At 36.1% G+C, this 20,386-nt stretch overlaps 6 protein-coding genes across 6 annotated transcripts; 2 read left to right on the forward strand and 4 right to left on the reverse strand.

The window, feature by feature from the left end:
• The first annotated feature begins 1,157 nt into the window (after positions 1-1,157).
• LOC125865812 (zinc finger CCCH domain-containing protein 14-like) lies at positions 1,158-4,844 on the forward strand. Its single transcript, XM_049546064.1, has 3 exons — positions 1,158-1,463; positions 2,256-2,316; positions 3,857-4,844. Exons 1-3 carry the CDS (start codon positions 1,391-1,393, stop codon positions 4,626-4,628), a joined length of 906 nt encoding a protein of 301 aa, XP_049402021.1. The 5' UTR covers positions 1,158-1,390; the 3' UTR covers positions 4,629-4,844.
• A 562-nt stretch (positions 4,845-5,406) lies between these two features.
• Positions 5,407-5,821, reverse strand: LOC125865760 (late embryogenesis abundant protein 46-like). The gene is made up of 2 exons (XM_049545997.1): positions 5,726-5,821; positions 5,407-5,625 (listed from the first exon to the last, which is right to left on the reverse strand). The coding sequence occupies exons 1-2, from the start codon at positions 5,810-5,812 to the stop codon at positions 5,422-5,424; spliced, it is 291 nt and encodes a 96-aa protein (XP_049401954.1). The 5' UTR covers positions 5,813-5,821; the 3' UTR covers positions 5,407-5,421.
• A 1,090-nt stretch (positions 5,822-6,911) lies between these two features.
• LOC125865575 (protein LE25) lies at positions 6,912-8,011 on the reverse strand. The gene is made up of 2 exons (XM_049545777.1): positions 7,853-8,011; positions 6,912-7,260 (listed from the first exon to the last, which is right to left on the reverse strand). The coding sequence occupies exons 1-2, from the start codon at positions 7,925-7,927 to the stop codon at positions 7,063-7,065; spliced, it is 273 nt and encodes a 90-aa protein (XP_049401734.1). The 5' UTR covers positions 7,928-8,011; the 3' UTR covers positions 6,912-7,062.
• Positions 8,012-9,491: 1,480 nt separating this feature from the next.
• LOC125865611 (late embryogenesis abundant protein 46-like) lies at positions 9,492-10,475 on the reverse strand. The gene is made up of 2 exons (XM_049545813.1): positions 10,329-10,475; positions 9,492-10,238 (listed from the first exon to the last, which is right to left on the reverse strand). The coding sequence occupies exons 1-2, from the start codon at positions 10,413-10,415 to the stop codon at positions 9,513-9,515; spliced, it is 813 nt and encodes a 270-aa protein (XP_049401770.1). The 5' UTR covers positions 10,416-10,475; the 3' UTR covers positions 9,492-9,512.
• An 839-nt stretch (positions 10,476-11,314) lies between these two features.
• On the forward strand, positions 11,315-13,924 carry LOC125864699 (uncharacterized). Its single transcript, XM_049544737.1, has one exon. It carries the CDS (start codon positions 11,627-11,629, stop codon positions 13,532-13,534), a length of 1,908 nt encoding a protein of 635 aa, XP_049400694.1. The 5' UTR covers positions 11,315-11,626; the 3' UTR covers positions 13,535-13,924.
• Positions 13,925-16,814: 2,890 nt separating this feature from the next.
• LOC125866323 (probable protein phosphatase 2C 43) lies at positions 16,815-18,597 on the reverse strand. Its single transcript, XM_049546672.1, has 4 exons — positions 18,315-18,597; positions 17,499-17,869; positions 17,181-17,417; positions 16,815-17,096 (listed from the first exon to the last, which is right to left on the reverse strand). The coding sequence occupies exons 1-4, from the start codon at positions 18,595-18,597 to the stop codon at positions 16,815-16,817; spliced, it is 1,173 nt and encodes a 390-aa protein (XP_049402629.1).
• Positions 18,598-20,386: the final 1,789 nt, after the last annotated feature.

The raw sequence follows: 20,386 nt of genomic DNA on the forward strand, positions 1-20,386 counted from the left end.
AAGCTAAAGAGCACCTCAACATCTCTTTATAACAAGCCAGATAAGGCCTTAGAAAGAAAGGAAAAAAAGTTACATATGTAATCTTTGCATTAATCCTCTAGTGATATGAAGTTTCTTGTATATGTAAGGTAACATCGATTTATCTGTCAATTCCTTCTTTATCTGCTTAATTGACCCTCTCTGTATATATATTTTGACCTTTGAACAACTTCCAATTTCGAGTCCTCCATGCATGGTAGATCATTGCCCCCCATAAGGCTGTAATAACCCCCTTCTATATGTATTTCCAATATTTCATCCTTATTTTCATTAACATTTGTCGCACACTCCTGTGTTATATATTCAATTCCAGTCCATTGCATTATAATTTTCTTAACTGCTTTAAATTGTGCACTTTCATCAAATAGATGAGTAGTGGTTCCCTCATATGTATAGTTATACAATCAATATTGTAGGCTATCCATATGAATATTCAACTGGTTCAATCTCCCATTGATGAGCCGTCTCTCTTTAATAAGTAACTACATAATAAACCTATCTTTAGACTATGCTACTGTATTCCAGATTAAAACAACAACATCAACCTTTTCTTGGTTTCTTAAGATAGCAAAATAGCTTTCGAAACAGAGTACATCCCTCTCAAAATCAAGTAGTATTTTTCATGCGTATACCAATCTCTCATGTCATCTCTTAATGATCTTAACTTTTTCTAATATCAACTGCAGTCTCGAAAATGCTTATATTCCATTTGTGTTATCCTTATCTTTTCCATTTCAATATGGTATTTACTTAAAATATCACCTACATATCTTCTTCAAAAACTTATCTGCATAGAAATTTATCTGTCTGTCTGATACAATATACATTTGTGTTATGCCATATAAATTCCTTCACTCTCTTTTTTACATTTCAATATAAGTATTTACTTAAATATCACGTGCATATCTTCATCAAAAACTTATCAACCTAAACATCCGTCCTTCATCATGAGCATCACCTTATTGGACCTAACTTAAAAGGCCTCAAAAACACAACTAAAGCCCTAGCATAGTAGATCCACAAAGTGCACGTAATTTGATATAGCACGTGATCTCCTCCAATTTCTCCACGTCGTAATTTCGTCCTCCAAATAAATTCAAAGAAAATATCAAAGATATTCCCATTATTATCCACTGTTCATATATATCTCATTCTCCTCATCTTCACGCTCTCTTCTCCTTCACCGATAAACCCTAGAACTAGGGTTAGGGTTTTAACCTACTGGTTTTTTTCATTCGTCTACTTCTACTGCTTTGCTTAGGGCTCTATAGGCCGTAGTTATATTTTCCTTTTGTTTTTTTTTTCAGAGTTTTTTTGTTCAGTTATTCGAATCTGAGTGTTTTAAGTAGCTATGGATTTCCGGAAGAGAAGCAGAAATGAAGCTGGTTCGAACTTCAATGGAGGTTTGAAGAAATCAAAGCCAGGTTTGTACATTTTATAGATCTACTTTCGTTCTCAGTTTTATGCTTATTTGGCCTTTTTGAATTGTCGTTTTCTCGTTATGAATCTTATGGAGGAATACTGTTTGCATTATCTGCACCGTTCGTTTATGTTGTTTAGATTTTGGTATGTTCATGTCTCATGTATTGAAAGCTTTTCCGTATTTCATTTGGCTCCTTTGTTCTGACTTCTCTTGTAATTGAGGGAGGCGGTAGAGCAGGAATGGCTGCTGGTTGAAGTACTTTGAACCAGTGCTAACGCTAAATTGAGTAAAATACTTTCCTGAAAAAAGAAGTAAAATATTTATGTTTAGGAGGATGAACAGAGGCTTGCATAAATCGTAAGAAGGGGAAGAAATTTTTGAAGAGAGACAACTTGGTGTCTTAACTGTTTACTAGGGGAACTTTATGTTTATCACTTGCAGCTGGGAGAGATGAACTTCTAATTATTGAAGAAGATGAATTCTCTCTGAAATATGCATAGAAAGCCTGAAAGCTTTATCTGGGTGAAAAGGGTATACAAAACCTTAAAGACATTGAATTTACAGTGTAGTGTGGCTTTATATCTTTATTTACTGCGACGACTAAGGTATATCTTACAGAATATATGGTGAACTCTCTTCTCTAATATTGAGATTCTGAGTTTCCGAGTTATAATTGAATGTAGTTTGTTACGATGTTAATAAAGTATATGATATCTTTAAAATTTTGTCCAGCATCAATTTAGAAACTATCAAAATTTCTAACTTGTAAAAATTAATTAATTTGGTGCAACAGAAATGGACTCCTTATCAGGTGGTATAGGAAGTAAAACGAAGCCATGCACGAAGTTTTTCAGGTTCAGATCTTTCCCACCTAATGACATTTTTTAACTTTAAATTTGTTGTGGACTTTTAATTGGTATCAAGTGCAAGATCCAAACGTTCAGTATTTTCCTGTTGTGAGAAGCTCAAAAGAATAAATATTTGCCCTTGAGGGCTGAGGTTGATGAATTCTCAATAAATTGTCTAATAGTTAATGATGAGACAGCTGTCTGTTAACGATATCCACAGAGATAAATATTTACCCGCTGTAATACACTTGGAGGAGAGGGGAACTCTAATATAAAATATTGTCACAGTCCTCCAAAGTTTCTATCTACTATGTACTGCAATGATTTTTTTCAAGCCTTAATATGTTTCAAACAGGTATGTAATTCTTTTTTTAACTGTAAAGCTGCTTAGAGTTGGCATAGTCCATGTAGAGGTATTTATTTAATGTCTAAAATGGCTGAATCTCAGTTTTCTGTGTCTACAAGTTAGTGGACTTCTTAAAAAGTTTGAGTTGCAAAATGGTACAGAAGGCATCTGTGGGACACTTACCATTTGATGCTTTATATTACAAGTACATGCCATATCCTTTTTGAAAGAGTAATGAGCTTGGATTTAGGTGATGTCCTTTTTCTTCAGTTCAGAAGGGCTGAATGGGTGCTGAAATTTCGTCCTTGTGATGCTCTTCAATTACATGAAAGGAAGTATTTTCTAAAGTCAGAAACTTTTTAAATCAATGCATTCTTAGCTAAGAATAGAACATAGTGCTAGCACACAATCCAAGATGGTGTATCAAGTTATCAAGAGGCTTAGTTGTTGTCTGCACATACATTAGGTTGGTGTTCATAAGGATTCTTTTATTTTGGTTAAGGATTTGTATGTTTCTGTGTAGGATAAGAGTAAGGATTTGTATGTTCATAAGGATTCTTTATTTTATTCAAAGGAATAGTCTTAAGAACCCGTACTTGTCTTAAAAATTATTAGATTGTGATGAAACAGGCCAAAAGCAAATAACCTGAAGGATTCAGTCAATTTTGACCTGATTTTTTATTTATTCAATTTTCCTCAATATTAATCGAAGTGAGAATTTTTTATGTCCTTTGCTTTGGATGAATAACAGGGAGAGTTATTATCTTTTCTTCATTTGAACATCATTTGTTTCAAAAAATCAGTTGTTTCAAATGTTCTTCTCATGGGAGATTGGAGTGCGCAAAAGGGAAGTAGTTGTACTGTGTCTTCTTGGTGATTGCCTGATTGGAGCCTAGGAAGTCAGCAAACCTATTTTTGCAGCTCTGTTGTATGTATATAATATTGGTTGCAGTTATCCACCATTGTTAAAAGCACTTGAGTGCAACTAGAGTGCTTGCTTTTTTTGTTCTGTGGGATGCCCTTTCCCTTGTTCTTAGAATATGGTCTGGATAAGATTCTCATTTGCATTAGTATACTAGTCCTGTTATGGTGTATTGATAATATCTGCTTTCTGGATTATACCTGTTTGCTAATATTGAGATGGGAATTATGTTCTTAGCTTGGTTTGGAGTTGATTTTGTTCGATTTGTTTTTACACAGCACTGCTGGCTGCCCATTCGGTGAGAGCTGTCATTTCCTTCATCACGTCCCTGGTGGCTATAATGCTGTGGCCCAGATGATGAACTTAGGATCAGCGCCACCACCATCAAGAAATGTGGCTGCACCACCCATGTCCAATGGAAATGCTCCTGCTGTGAAAACCAAACTTTGCAACAAATTCAACACTGCCGAGGGATGCAAATTTGGAGACACATGCAATTTTGCCCACGGGGAATGGCAAATTGGCAAGCCGATTATGCCATCACAGGAAGATCCACGTGCCATGGGGGTTGGACCTGCTCCTAGTCGTTTTGGTGGGCGAACAGAGCCTCCTGTTTCTGGACCTGCTGCTAGCTTTGGTACCACGGCAACTGCAAAGATCAGTGTGGATTCTTCTCTCGCTGGAGCAATCATTGGGAAGGGTGGTGTGAACTCTAAGCAGATTTGTCGACAGACGGGAGCAAAGCTGGCAATCCGGGAGCATGAAACAGACACTAATCTCAGAAACATTGAACTGGAGGGTACCTTTGAACAAATTTCTCAGGCTAGTGCTATGGTAAGAGAGTTGATCAACAGCCTTGGTCCAGTAGGTGGCCCTGGGAGAGCTCCTTCAGGTCATGGAAGAGGTCCGGCTGGTCCTGGTGGCCCCGCCCCTCCTATGAGCAATTACAAGACGAAGCTCTGTGAGAATTTTGCTAAAGGGTCTTGCACTTTCGGGGATAGGTGCCACTTTGCCCATGGGGATGCTGAAATGCGCAAAACAGGAGCGTGACTTTAAGAAGGCAGTTTCTTCTCTGTGTTACCTTGCTTGTGGTCGGTCATGCTGATACATTGTATATCTCAATTTTGGGCTCTAGTTATGAAATGCAACTTCATGAGAGGAACCGAGTATTATCTAGGCATGAATTGATATCTTATTAACAGTACACTTCTAGTTCTAGCTTTGTTGAGTTGTGTTAGTTGCTTATTAGCTCTGTTTTCTCTTTCATTTATTTAATTAATCCCTTCTATATCTTGGTAGTTTTTGATTGTTGTCTGAAGGATGTCGCATGAATATCATTAGATTACATGATCTTGCTTGATTCTTCCCTTTTTTTCCCCTTTGAACCATTGGTGATCGTTATCGTATTCTTTAGCGGGATGTATGTCTCCATTAGTACTTTTGTTTCAGGTGAGTCTAACATGAAAACTACTACTTGCATCAAGTTAGTTTGTCATGGAATAATTTAACTAATTTGCATTTCTTGAAACAAACAATAATCAGAAAATATAACAACATGAAGAAGAATGGAAATTAAACCCCTCAAAAACCTATTACCAATTGAAACACCTAAATGTAGTGTCATTAAGGCAACACAGGCTTCAAAAGCCAAATATTTCTAGCTCAATATGATATCCTAACTATAGATTTGGATTCAGGATTTGATGATCGTCGTGAGTTTTGATCACAAATCTTTTTATTGATTGGATTCTCAATAGCAGCTATTGAATTTTGCTTAACCCGTAACTTTATTGTGCTCCTCCCAAGCCTAACTATCGTTACCAGTTACCACCAGTGCTATAGCTTAGCTGTTATGAGGGTGTCCAGTGGAACCCGTGGTTGCGTTTGAATAATGTGGCCTCCCGGTACCCGTGCCTGCGCCATGGTGGAGAGCTGCATTGCGGTCTTGAGTTACTTGCTTGTTCATCTCTGCTTCATAGATCCTTTCATCTTTCTTCTCTGTTGCCATCGCTTTCTCTGTTGGATCATGAGCTTTCATCTTCTCCACCTTAAAAAAAAAAGTAAAACAAACAAATTTAAACGAAATAGAGAAAGTAACTGTAAAATTATGGATGGACAGTAAAAGAAAAACAAAAACGATAGATAACCTTTTCTTGGACAGTAGCTTTAGTCTTTTCCATGCCAGATTTTGCCGAAGCGGCAACATTTGATGCTTTTTCCTTCAATGACTGCATTTTGTTATTCTAATTAGTTTCTGTAAATGTAAAAACACACTTTTTTTTATGCTCAATTAGTTTATGTCATATAATATTATATTATCGCGATTTAAATATATTTGGCTAATGAGTAACGGTATAACACATGTCCTCATATTGCATCGTACATTATCGTTCTTCACTAACATTTCGACATCTGTCGAGACAGGTGTTAGAGTTCATCGAAGTGTTAGCAAAATGTCGAGAATTTTTAGGATGAGGAGAAAATTGGGATTTTTTGTGTTTCATATTTACTTAAAAGGATAAAACTTCTGGCAAGCAACAAATTTCAAGGAAATAAAATAAAAAAATTCCACTATTTTAAACAATTGTTCTCCTAACAAAGAGATAAGTAGAATTAATTATTGTTTGAAAAGATGATGATTATAAAAAAAAAAAATCAGAACAAAGGATACTTAAAGCCAAGTATATATAGTTTAAACACATTTAATTAGGGATTTGTCTCAAAATAAGTACTACAATTAAAAATCATGTTCATTAAAATTAATAAATGTAACATAAGATCTATTAAATTATCTATTTTAATAAATGTCTCTTGAAAATTTAAAAATTATAAAAAGATGGGACTATAAGAATATTGTGGAAAAGCCAAATTGATTTTATATCTTCAGTTTTTAGAATAACACTAACTTGGAAATGGAGAAAGTACTATTATTCAACTTCTAGGACCCAAATATGATATTTATAAAAATTTCTAGGGAACTTATACATTTTTGTTTGGACATGCCATATACCATTTAAATTTCTTAAATGGTAGTAATATTTTTCATTAATATAGAGCCCTACAAATTTATGATAAACAATAAAATTTCATCAATTTTTGTACTCTTATAAATGAAGAAATCATAATTCATAAACACCACATTGATAAATCACACCTTTTTCATATTTTTTTAATTAAATATCCATTAATCAAGAGTAATAACTCTTCATTTATTTTTTATATATAACCTCTTCTTAAACTTATCAATTATATTTTATATTTTAAAAAAATTAAAATCATAATATAAAATTACATGTCCAAAATTGCACTACTACGAAACAAAACATAAAACAATTTTTAAATATAGGAAGAGTACCACTTTATTTATTTAATTTGGTGTCAATCTTAAAAGCCAACACCCACACAAAAAGTGTGAATCACATCCCTCCCCAATAACAAAACAAAAAAAAAACACCAAAATTAAAAGTAACTAGCTTTTTTCTTTCTAAAAAGTGGTATGATCGCCAGTGGTGGCACCATAACCAGTTCCAGTTCCAGTTCCAGTTGTAGCTCCTCCTTGTTTTGCAGCTGCATGCTGTGCTTTAGCATCTCTCTTCTCCATCTCCGCCGCTGCAACCCTATCCTCTTTCTTCTCCGTTGCCATCTCTTTCTTCAATGGATCCCTCGTTGTCATCTTCTCACCCTGCACGAATAGATATATATGAACTCATAACTTTAAAAATATAACTCAATCAACAACAAAAAATTGAGTGAGTTATTGACCTATTTATTTATAAGCATAGTCCCTGGTGGAGCCAGAAATTTTATAGGTGTCCAAAAATAATGGTATGTGACGGTCAAAATAAAAAATTGTAAAATTGTACTATTTGGGGTTTGAACTCAAAACTCTTAACCGCTATGCTTTTGTCATAGATATCTAATTTTAAATATATATCCTATAAATATAGAATTTGAAATATACACACCCTAGGGTGGCTCTAGCTATGCCACTGAGCGTAGCTCATTTTAGTCCACAAATATATAGCCTAAATTGATTCATAAAAATATTTTTACAAATATCTTTATCTTATATAATCATGGTAAAAAATAAAAAACCATCAAAGCGAATTAAGTTATGACGCGTATTTTAATTTAATATAACTTAAATAATTTTTAGACGAGTTGATAAACCTCACATATTAACTCTGCTCGTCATTCAAATTCAATCCAACCCGCCAGACCTCTAAAACACAAAAAACACTTAAAGAACCTATTAAAGGTAAGGAATTGGAAACCTTCTCTTGAAGATTGGCTTTAGTCTTCTCCATGCCAGCTTTGGCTGCAGATGCTGCGTCCTTTCCTGTCTGCATTTTTCTTTACTCTTCGCTAATCGATTAATTCGTTTTCTCTCTTCTTCTTTCTAGAGTGCTTGTTTGTTGTTTGTAATTTCGATTATTGTGAAAGTTACGAAATAAAGTTTATATAGGAGTTGGGTAGGTAACCGAGTGATGCCACGTAAATATTTATAAATGTACACGTGGTGAGTCATGAGATGTAGAATCCTTGAGGTTTTGACACGTTTTGTTTTCACTAGTTGAATAGATAAACATCTTTAATTCCTTTTTGGATTTGTATCAACTAGTCCATGCAAAGATGACTTTTGAATTCTAATAATGTACTTTAAAAATATATAATATAATAATGATTTTTTTAAAAAAAAAATTAGAAAAAATGCAGAGTATTTTCTGTATTATATTTGATAGACAGATTAAAATTTGAAATGTATTGCATTAAAAAAATGAGAAATAAGAGAATTGATTGTCTATATAGTTATTTTACTATTGAAAATGGAATAATAGAGTTTCTACTTTTCTTTATATATAATGAAAAAATTCACTTTACTATTGAAATATTCTATTATTGCTATATTGTTACATTAAATATGAATGCTGCTGGGGAGGAGCCATACAGTAGTGTCAAGGTGTGTAGCTAGACGTCCTAATATTCATTAAAAAATTATGCTATGTATAAAGTCAAGTCTTATTCTATATCAGTATATATAGTATTTTGAACACCCTTAAAACAAACGAAAACCTATAATCCAATGACGCTCAAGTTCGAGTCGCTATAGAGTAACAATATGCAAAACATGATCTAAACCTTAGATGATGTAAGACACGTCCTATGAATAAAACCTGCGTTATCTCTCTAGTAGTCATAATTAAGTAGTCTATTTGTTAGCGATAGAACTAAGTACTACTGTATTTTTTTTTTTTTTTTTAATGAAAGAAAACTAAGTACTATTTGAAAAGTAGTAAAATGAAAATAGCGATAGAACTAAGTTGGAAAGTGATCAAAAAATTACATTTACACTCTACGACGTAAATAGAGTTCAAGTTTGTAAATAGAGTTCAAGTTTTTATATTTCATTAGTAAACCTAAGTAGTCTCCTTTTAGAAATTGAACCAAGTATTTATTAAGGATATACAGTCAAAAGATTATATTAGAAATAAAATAATCTGCTTTTTTTTTTTGGTTATACGTGAGTTGTTAAACCTCTTAATCTAATTTTTTTTGGTTATACGTGAGTTGTTAAACCTCTTGATACAACGAAAAATTCGAATATAGATGTACATGAAGTTCAAATTTACTTTTAAATTGTATATTCAAATTACAACTATGCAAGAATTTTATTCAAATTATAACCACTATTACATTCTAAAATGTGAGTGTTATTTGAATCTCTATTTCGCTACTGAAATCTTAAATATAATACAAAATATAAGGTTACTTTATGGGATGTGATGTATATTACTCAAAACTCCTTGAGAAATAAGGAAAAAAAGAGATGGCATGGACATACTTGTATTGTTGGATGACACGGTTTACGTAACAACATTTAGAAGTATTAATTTTACAACTCACACAAATAAAAACAACTTCCTAGCTAGGTAATTAAAAGGCAGAATCAGTGGTAGATGATCCACCAGTATTAGGGCCTTGAACCGTAGCTCTTCCGCTTCCTGTGGTTGTCCCCGGTGGATACTCGCTCCCTACCACGCCCGTTGTGGTCCCGGTTTGGTGCTCAGCTGCCAGGCCTCCCGGCATCACACCAGTAGCATGCCCTGCGGTAGTGCCATGTGTCCCGGTCACACCAGTGGTTTGACCTGGTGTAATGTCATGTGTTCCAGTGGTGTGACCGAGACCAGTATGACCTGATGTGATGCCATGTGTCCCAACGGTGTGACCGAGGCCAGTATGACCTGGAGTTATGCCATGTGTACCAGTGGTGTGACCAAGACCGGTGTGACCGGTGGTAGTGCCATGTGCCCCAGTGGTCATGTGACCGAGACCGGCATGACCTGGAGTGATGCCATGTGTACCGGTGGTATGACCGAGACCAGTATGACCCGTGGTAGTGCCATGTGTCCCAGTGGTGTGACCAAGACCAGTATGACCTGCGGTCATGCCATGTGTACCGGTGGTGGTGTGACCGAGACCCACACCACCACCACCAGTAGCAGTATACGCAGTAGTTCCTCCAGTGGCAGCCGCTTGTTTTGAGGCCGCGTTCTGCTCCTGCGCCGCTAGCTTATCCATCTCCGCTTCATGGATTCTCTGCTCCTTTTTCTCCGTCGCCATTTGTCTTTGCACTGGATCACTTGTTGTCAATTTCTCCGCCTATCCAAACAAAATTTCAATTTAATTGATTATAACAAATCAAATATACTAATTACTCTTCATGTGAAACTGATTTCACATTTCGCTAACCTTCTCTGTAACAACTGCCTTTGTTTTTTCCATGCCAGACTTAGCTGAAGCTGCAACATTAGCTGCGGTTTTCTTTGCTGCTTCCATCTTCAAATTATTCCTTCTCTTCTTTGTTAGTAGTTGTATAGATCAATTGGCTCTGATTTTTTATTTTTTGTTTAGAAAATATGATTCGATGGGACTATAATATAAAGTTTCTTAATTATAAATACTGCACGGGACAAAATTGTTCATCGTTTGGCATGATTTAACAAGGACGTGGGGTGATGCCACGTGGAATTAAAGTGATACGTGGATACATATAAGAGTTGGATGCATGAGATTCAAACACGTTTGTAAAATTGTCAAAAATGATAAGAATTGCTTGTGGCTTGACGTTAAGTTGTGACGATTTGGTTTGCCAAGTCCATTTTTACTTATTCAATTTAAAATAAAATAATTATTATTATCAAGAAGTTGAAAATAATAAGCTGCATCGTGAAGATAATATCCAAGTGTATACTACATGTTTTAAGTTTTATGGCCGTAATTAAGTTGTACGTAACAGATTTTAAATCAAATAGCCATGCTTGTTTTATTGTGATCAATTATTAGTATAGTACTAATACGTATGAATAATTAGGTGGATTTTACGCGATTTGTTGCATATAGTCACAAATCTAGAGATTCACTCGATGTAAGTTGACAAGTATAGTATGTTGGTCATGTGTCATTCTATTGAGATGTCAATTATTGAGTTGACAATTAAAATTTAATAAATTATTTTAAACTAAATATATTTAAAAAACTATTCATTTTTAAATATGAAAGCAATATTTGTTACTCCAACATACTTCTAGAGTTCAAAGAAGTGAAATTCTGATAATGTAATTTTTAAACTCTATGAATGATTCATAAAATTCAAATATATATCAAATCAAATTTTAGAAATAAATTTATGGAGTGCCTTATTTTTTTAAAATTAATATCCATAAAAGGGCAATTTTGATTTTTGCCCACTACATTGGATCTCAGCAACCCGACCCATTAAGCAATTGCTCCGAAACTGATCATCTCCTTCTTCCAAATCCCGTCAACATTTTCTCCGGTCATAGTACTCTCTCTCCGATCTCTGCAATTGAGAGGAGCTCAGCCAAAATTCTCTGCACAGTTCCCAAGTAAGTATTCTCTCTCCCAATCTGCTCGTATAAGCATGATCTAGTTTGAAAATCACACTACACATACATAAATTCTTAGCTCTAAAAGCAAGACTTTGTGTGCAAAAATTAGCAAAGATCTGATAAAGATCGACCCAAAAAATGTCTTGTTTGGCACTTTCTCTGCAACCCACTAATGGACCTGATATCTTACTCCAAACCCGTGAATGGTTTCCACCATCTCGAGCCCTAATGGCACTTTCAGCTTTTCGCCAGACGCGTCTTGCATTTTCCAAACAACCACAACAAACTACCGCTGACTCATATCCTTCCGATCCTTCTATGTCACTTGGTGATGACCCACTTGCTGCTTCTTCGGGTCAAGTTATTGTTGGGGTTGAATCGAGGTATCGGGTTGTGTATCGTCTTGTGAACTCGATTTATGTGCTTGCTATTACTACTGCTGATGATAATGATAAAGATATGGTTGTTAATAATGTGTTTGAGTGCATTAGTATTGTGAATCAAGCTGTTTCTGTGGTGGTTACTGCGTGTCGTGGTGTAGATGTGACACCGGAGAAGTTAGCTAAGAAATACGCGGAGATTTATATGGCGTTGGATATTGTGTTGAGAGGGGTGAGTAATATTAGGTTGGCGGCTATGTTGGCGTCTATGCACGGGGAGAGTATAGCGAAGATGGTGCATTCAGCTGTTCATACGGAGAATAAGATTAGGGGAGGTGATAGTTGGGTGAATGTGGAGGCGCATTCGTTGGAACAAGAAGGTGGATTGGAGACATTCTCGAAAGCGTTGTTTGAGTTGCCTCAGGAAACGTTGGAGGCGGGAGATGAAGTGGCAGCCACGTTGGCGATTACGGGTGGAGAAAAGGAGGAGGAGAAAATTGAGGAGATTGAGGTGGAGCAGGATCCATTTGCAGCAAGTGATAAGATTAATCAGCCAGAGTCCTTGATGGGTGGTTTTAAGAAGGACAAGGCTAATGAGAGTTCAGATGTCGCAAAGGCATTGGCAGGGCTTGACGTGACTACCCTGCCACCTGCTGCAGCTAGCCAGTCAACTCACATCGGTGTGGAAGGGTTTGAAGGAGAGTATGGAGGGATAGAGTTTAGTAATGAAGGATCAACACTGCGAGAAGATTTTGAAGGCATCAATGATGCCTGGGGTGGTGGATTAGATGCTTCTGAGTATGTGGGTACGAAAAAGGTGAAGAAAGATCAGGGTCTTGGTGGGCTTGAATTACTGGCGACTAGTGAACCACCAAAAGCTGCAGCTGGAGCCACTGCTGAGGGTGCTGGGAAGAATCTTGAGGATATTTTGGTGAAGAAAATGAATGGTCCAGAAATGTTTATTACTGAGGAGATCAGTGCCGAGTTCAGAGAATCATTGCTTGCTAGAGTTGGTTTGATGGGCATTGTTTACTTAAGAACCCTGCCGCCAAAGTCTTCCGATGATAACGAAACTGAGTTTTCTTTCAAGGTTGAAGACACTGCTGCTGTTAAAAGGTTTGTCATGCAAAATTCTCGTGTGAGCAGCCTTGGGAATGGTCTGTTTCATGTGAAGACAGCACCATCAAATGAGCCTATACCAATTATCAAGTACAGTTTGCTACCACGTTTAACTCCGCTGCCTTTGAGGATTCGACTTGTTAAGCGTCTTAGTGGGACATTACTTTCTGTAATGCTGCAGTACGTTGCAAATCCTGATATTCCAGTTCCATTAACCAATGTGACCTTTGTCTTGAAATTGCCAGTGGACCCAACATTATTGAAAGTTTCACCTAAAGCTGTGTTGAACCGCTCTGAGAGAGAACTGAAATGGCATGTTGATGAGATTCCGCTCAAGGGTCATCCTGGCAAATTGAAGGCGAGGTTCCCCATTGATATTAATGATGATGATGAGGCGGTAGAGCTAGAGCTTTTTGGTTATGTAAAGTTTTCATCCCAAGGAACTAGATCTTTGTCTGGCATTTCTCTGCAGCCGGCTTTAGAGGGCAAGACTGATTTTTATGAGGTTGATCACAGGTATTCAAGTGGAGTTTACACATGCAACTAAGCATCAATGGCTTCTTTTGTTGGTTTAGAAATTGTGTGTCTTTGTGCTTTCTATCTTTTAACATGGTATGAGTTATCAAAGTATTTGCAGCTTTCTTTGAATGTACTAGCATGTAATTTAGATGATCTGGTTTTTGAGGAATTCTTTTGTTTAAATCTTCCCAATATTTCTCTTTATGTAATGGGACAAAAGATTTTTTTATATCTGATATATCTTGTCTAAATAAAGTTTTTTTTTTTTTTTTGGATCCTGACATCTAACATCATTTAGAGTAATATTATCTTAAAAAGCTAGTCTTTGTATGATTTTTGACCCAAGTCTTATCTCTAACATCATTTAGAGTCCCCCCAGCTCTCCCCCAACCCCTCAAAAGAAAAAGAAAAAAGAGAAGAAGATGTATCTCCGTATGTCCCTTCCTCTGTTTCCTTTTTCCCCTTTTGTTGATGGAACATGGACGTGTCTTGATAAATATAAATTTGAAGATATTTATATTGCCTTTTTTTAATTTTGGGTTTGATCTTGTTATGTGTCAAAAATGAATCTGAACTACTAAGCCAGCTATAACTGTTTTTTTTTTTTGGGGGGGGGGGGGGGGCGGATATTTTATCTGTAGTAAAATAAAGTACACAAGGAAGAGGACATAAATCTTTAGTCAGATCCTAACGGTAGGGTGAACAGGCTTACACTTTTTAAATTGATTCTATAATTGCATGGTGCTATACAGTGTCAGATCTAGATATTGCTAGTCTTCTTAGTTCTGAATGCTGGACACCTATCCATTCTAATGAAGCCTATAAGTTCCATTGGTAGCTCCTCTGGACCAGTGAAGGTGATCATATCATACATATTCTGTCCAAGTCCAGACAGGTAATCAGCAGGTTTATTCCCTTCTCGCAGGAAAAAATAGAGTGATGCATAATGTTATGTAGATCTTACGTAGAAATGTGAAGCGATGAAACAACTGGTGGAGCTTTTGCAGGTTGTGCTAGCCTCTGGCTGTTTATTCAATCAATGGATCGATTACGTCTCAGTTTCAAACTTGTTGACCAAATAAAAGATTAAGTTTTTTTTTATGTAGATAGAAGCCTTTTGATACTTGATGTAATTTAATCCCTCTTTATTCCAGTCCTGTCATATTAGCTTTAGTTGTGAGTGGTTTTATATGTTTTCTCCATATTTGAGCTAAAATGCCATAACTTCTTAGACTTTATTGCTGTTTCTGGAACTAAGTAGAGAACGGGTGGTGTCAAGTGCGCAGAGAAGAGGAGGATACGTTTGATAAAGTGGGCAGATGTGACCAAGTCTAAGAAAATAGAGGATTAGGGATAAAGAACTTAAGGCTACACAACAAGAGTCTTATGTTTAAATTGTGATATAGATTTCAATAATGACTGGGAGAATCAGTGGAAAAAAGTAGTGAGAGCCAAGTATGGTATATTGATGGCTTGAGTTGAGCTTAAACGAAACAGTGAAGATTCATATAGCCGACCCCAACTTGTTTGGGACTGGCATTGTTGTTGACGTGGATGTAGTAGTATTAGACTATTAATAGTTGTAGCCTCACACAGAATGGAATGGAAAATCACTGGTGCATTAAGAAGATCGTATCCGTTCAAGTGCTGGCAATGTGGGAACAGATTAGTAATCTGTGGGAAGAATTTGTAGACATGGTCCAAAATTAAGGTGGGTAATGGGTTGAAAACTAGACTATGTCAGGATCAATGGATGGAGAAATAGATCCCCCCTTAAAGAGCTCTATCAAGATCTACATGAGCTGGTGAACAATAAAGAGTGCACCCTGGCAGTCTGCTTTACTGGATACAACTGGAATCTGCATCCAAGGAGGAACTTTCAGGATCGGGAATTCGTAAATGCTCTCTTCTCAGACCATCAAAATAGATGGAATTTTCTCGGTTAAGTCAAGTTACGACTGATTACTAAACAAAGAGATGGAGAGATATCCCAGATGCCATGGATAGTAACATGAAGATGCAAGTCTCCTGAAAAGTGACTCTGGGGAAAGCTGTTCATGAAGCTTGCTTGACACATGATAATCTTCAAAAGGGGAATCCCATCAACTTTTGTAACAGATTAGTACAAACTTGGTGCTACTGTAACAAAATTGTTTTTTGCTTTTTAAGAATATTATAGGTAGGATGTCAAGCACACTGACCCAACTTGTTTGAGACTGAGATGTTGTTTCTATGTCAAGCAACCTCATGTTCGACCGAATCATGACTAGAGCTTATGTCAAGCTGAATAGCAGATTCTATTGATGGATTTTGAATTATTAGTGAAATGTGCCCAGAGAAACAGTATACTTATTTGATGAAATACTCTTTGCTGTAACGACTCAGTTGTTATTACCTGCTGATTCTTTTGCTTTACTTATATTGTTGTTGCTATTGTTTCTTTTCCGCATATTTTCATCATGGTTTCTCCGCTAGTGTATTTCCTTTCCATACTTGATTTTGATATGTTTTACTTGAGCCAAGAGAAAACCTTTTACACTTCCTAATAATTTTGAGTCTTTCAAAAGCCAATGAGCATAGCAGAAAGTTCTATGCTGTTGTAATATGTGACTTGCAAATTCTGGATCAAGAATAACCCTTTCTTATTCCAAGATTATATCCTTTGAATCGGATTATTTAGTGCTAATAATCTTCACATTGAAAGTACAATACGAGACTGGCAAGTGACCAAAATAGTTAATTTTGAAATGTCGATTAAGATTTTGACATACCCATTAAGAAAATTATTTCATCATAAAAGGTTGTTTGATTGAATTACCTTCTACTATCATTTTTCAAAAAATGAGTAAATAACTATTGAGACTCGTAAGAGAATTTTATATCTCATTTATTAAACTAATGATAGTAGAATTTAGACAAATACCTAATGCCTTGTTGATTCTAAAACACTTCTGTAAAATTTTTAGACAAGATTTATTTAGACCAAATTTTTTTCGTTTAAAATTGGACCAGATGTAGCCCAATGGCCAGATATTAGCAGTTAAATCCCATCACAGCATAGTTAGAGACTAGAAAATAGCAATTTTAAGAACAAGCAAGAAATCTTCAAAAAGGCAAGCATGTTAAATCTTGAAACAGAATGTATTTATGGCCTTACATTGACAGATATTGTGGTAAACAAACAATTAGGAGGTATGTCTTTTGGATGGTGGTGGCCTAATAGAGTCTGTAAAATGTAAAACGAGGTGAAAATGGGAGATGAGAAACTTCCCACATCCAATGTCACTGCCCTAGAAAAGAACAACTTGTTATGGCATGTCATCGAGTTCTTCCTCACTGCCAGGCTGTTGCTGAACAATATTGAAATTTGATCGTCGAGGAGCAGCGTCTACAAATCCTCGAACTGACATTCCAGGCACAGATAATTCTCTATTCAGCATGTTGTGATCTATAAAGATGACCACCACTGTTATATCATCATGAAAGGTCCTCCTCTCATTTATGCCAACCTTCTTAAGTTCATCATACTTGATCTTTACACGTCTTGCCGCCTCATCCAGGGCTGATACAAGTAGTCTTCTAGCTATGCCCTGATATTGGATAAACAAAGCAGTTTAAACATGACATAAATGACATTTTGATCAAATAAATGTCAGTGGCATAATAACAGATACCTTTTTAGGGTAGGTATTCACAATTTCTACAGCCTTTTCATTGGTTAAGAGATCCCACAGCCCATCAGAAGCAAATATAACAAATCTATCAACTGGTTGTAAGTTTCTTGAAAATACTTCTGGATCAGCTCTTACTACTGGCTGCGTAATAGGTACTTTAAGGTGGAATCTTGGGAAATTTGTACCAAGAGCAAATTCTTGGTGCTTCAGATATGCATCTCCAAGTGCTCTAGTTATCTAAAAGATAAAAAGGAGAATGAGCATCTGGACTGTCATGACTCATGAACATAACAAGTTTGTGTGTATTTAAAAGCAAACCTGTATAATGCCTCTAACACGCCATGCTTCATTGACATAAACCACAATGTTTGGATCGTCTTGGTGCGAAGCATTCAGTTCATTCCTGACCGCGACGTTACTGGCATTATGATCATGAGTCAATTGCAGAGCAACAATCCTATCGGGTCTTTCTATATGATTATGACCTAATACTGCTCTAGAGTCCCCCAGGTTAGCAACATATAATGTCCCATTCCAGATAACACCAACCAGACAGCAGGACCCCTTTGACGCAATCAATGGGTCAGCTTCAAATCTCTCCCTCACATAATCAAGGAAGGCTTCTTCAGTTGCAGCGACGGCATTATTAAGGACTTCTTCATCTATTGTTCCCCTTGCTCGAGCAAACCCTGTAAAAAAACAAGTGTGTGAACAAGAAACTAAAACCAGTAGGTCTACGGTAACATAATCAAGAATATCACTATGTATATCAGTTCTTCCAAAACTTGAAATCATAAATTCCTGTTATGCGGAGGTGTATGTACGCATACCATACCCCTACCTTGGGAGGTAGAGAGGATGTTTACAATACACCCTTGACTCAAGAAAAAACTAACAAAGCAGTCCGGGTAAAGGAATATCACAAATGAAGAAAGCCACGACAAGATACTAAAAATAGCATGACAAAATATGCTGCAAAATCTACAACCAAATAATAATACAATGGTAATAGAAATTCATGTCCTCCATAGCCTCCTATCTAAGGACATGTGAGAGTAAAATTTACAATGCAAAGGAAACAAGGAAAAAACACCATTGTTATATTAACAAGGAAATAAAGAAAGTTGATCTCACTTATTAAATGGCGGCTAAGGTGATCACAGGCAAATCTTGAAGCTTGAGGGCCACCATGGCCATCATAAATCCCAACAAAGGTACCTTGACGACCTGGTTCAACGTGGCTATAATCTTCACATACTGGATTACCCTGTACCATAGCACAAGAGAACTTCCCACATGAATGTTTCTCAAGGTCTTTATACCATATCAATGGGTAATCTTCACCCCTGCTTGAAGGGAGATATCGACTTAAAGGTTCGCAACAAGCTAATACAATCCTTTCCAGCCAACGAAACATCCTTCTTAAACTCAAAATGTACAGATCGAAAATGTAGAAATGTACCCCAAAACCCCAATATTTCAACACTAGCAGAAAAACCCAAATTCAATTTCCCTGAATTCCGAACAAACAACACTAAAACTTCAATCTCGATCAAAAAAACCCAAGAACGAATCCAACTGACACACACAAACAGAGTAGAAGTTCGTGAATATCAATCAACACTACACCCAGAAACCAGAAATGCCCAGAAACAGAAAATTCAACAACCCCACCTCTGTTCTCACATCAACACCATGATTGGTTGAAAGAAAACACAACAGAGATACCCAAACGAAGTAGAAGAACTGCAACTGACTAAGAAATGATCAATGTAGCTTGAAAAATGAAGTAGGAGAAGAGATCATTCTCTTTTGAACTGTATTGAGAGAGAATTGCAACAGAAAATAAGCGATTCTTGAAGATATATATAGTAGTTTTTTATTGAAGAGATAGGTGGTAAAGTTAGTTAGGGATGATCAGATTCTGTTAAGATCAGTAACTGACAAAGTGATGAGCTGTACATTGTATCGATTCCTCATTTTTACACTGAATGAAAAATATTTGTTTCCCGTTCTTCTGCCATTGATGTAGCTCAAATTACCATTATGTTTATTTTGTTAAGTTCAAATGCTTACGGAACATGTAAATTTGGCATAGGAGAGAAGGCCAGGCATGATTTTCATTGTTCATGGAATTCATGGATTCTCAAAAGACCTGAATTCCATCAACTTTTATATAAACTTAGTTATTATTACCTGCTGGTTCTTTTGCTTTACTTATCATATTATTTGTTGTTGCTACTGTTTCTTCTTCGCATTACTTTCCATTCTTGATTTTGATATGTTTTACTTGAGTCGAGGGCCTATCGGAAATCGCCTCTCTTTTCCTACAAGGTAGGGTTAAGGCCGTGTACTCACAATTCTCTCCAAATTCCGCTTGTGGAATTACACTCACTATGTTGTTGTTTATCGACTCACTGAGAGCAAACCGTCTATACTATATGAGTCAGTTGAATTGGGTTATTCGCATAATTTTGACATGTGACATATCCATTAAGAAAACTCATTTTATAGTATTTAATCATAAAAGGTTGTTTGATTGAATTACCTCCTATCATTTTTCAAAAAATTGAGTAAATAACTATTTCGAGACTCTTTACAAAATTTTATATCTCATTTATTGAACCAATAGTAGAATTTAGACAAAGCATTCCCTTCTTGGTTCTAAAACACTTCTGTAGAATTTAGAAAAAAGATTTTTTTTCGCAAAATTTCATTCCATGTTTGCATAGTTTCCGACAAGGGCACAAGAAAATTTCTGGTTTTGTAGCCTCTCAACCGCATTATTAGCACCGTCAGAAGAGGATATTGTAAAACATATGAAGAAGCCAAATGGATTCTATAACATTTATGATATACACATAAAAATAATTTGATGTAATTTTCCGACAAAAGGGATAAGATGAAACTCCACCCTTGCACTCCCCTAGCTCTGCGTGTTTGTGTGTGTAAGAGAGAGAGAGATAGAGAATTTTTAGAACAAGCAAGAAATCTTCAAAAGGCAAGAATGTGTATACATCTTGAAACAGAACGTGTTTTTTTTTCCGATCAGAATGCCAACTTTTATGGGCTTACATTGACAGATATTGTGGTAAACAAACAATAGGAGGTAGTTTCCTCAGCATGTCTTTGTACATTCAAAGATTTGGATGGTGGCGGCATATGAGTAACCTAATAGTCTTGCTGTTCATCTGGACTGTATATCA

The sequence above is a fragment of the Solanum stenotomum genome, chromosome 5 (genome assembly GCF_019186545.1).
Source record: "Solanum stenotomum isolate F172 chromosome 5, ASM1918654v1, whole genome shotgun sequence".
NCBI classification, from domain to species: domain Eukaryota; kingdom Viridiplantae; phylum Streptophyta; class Magnoliopsida; order Solanales; family Solanaceae; genus Solanum; species Solanum stenotomum.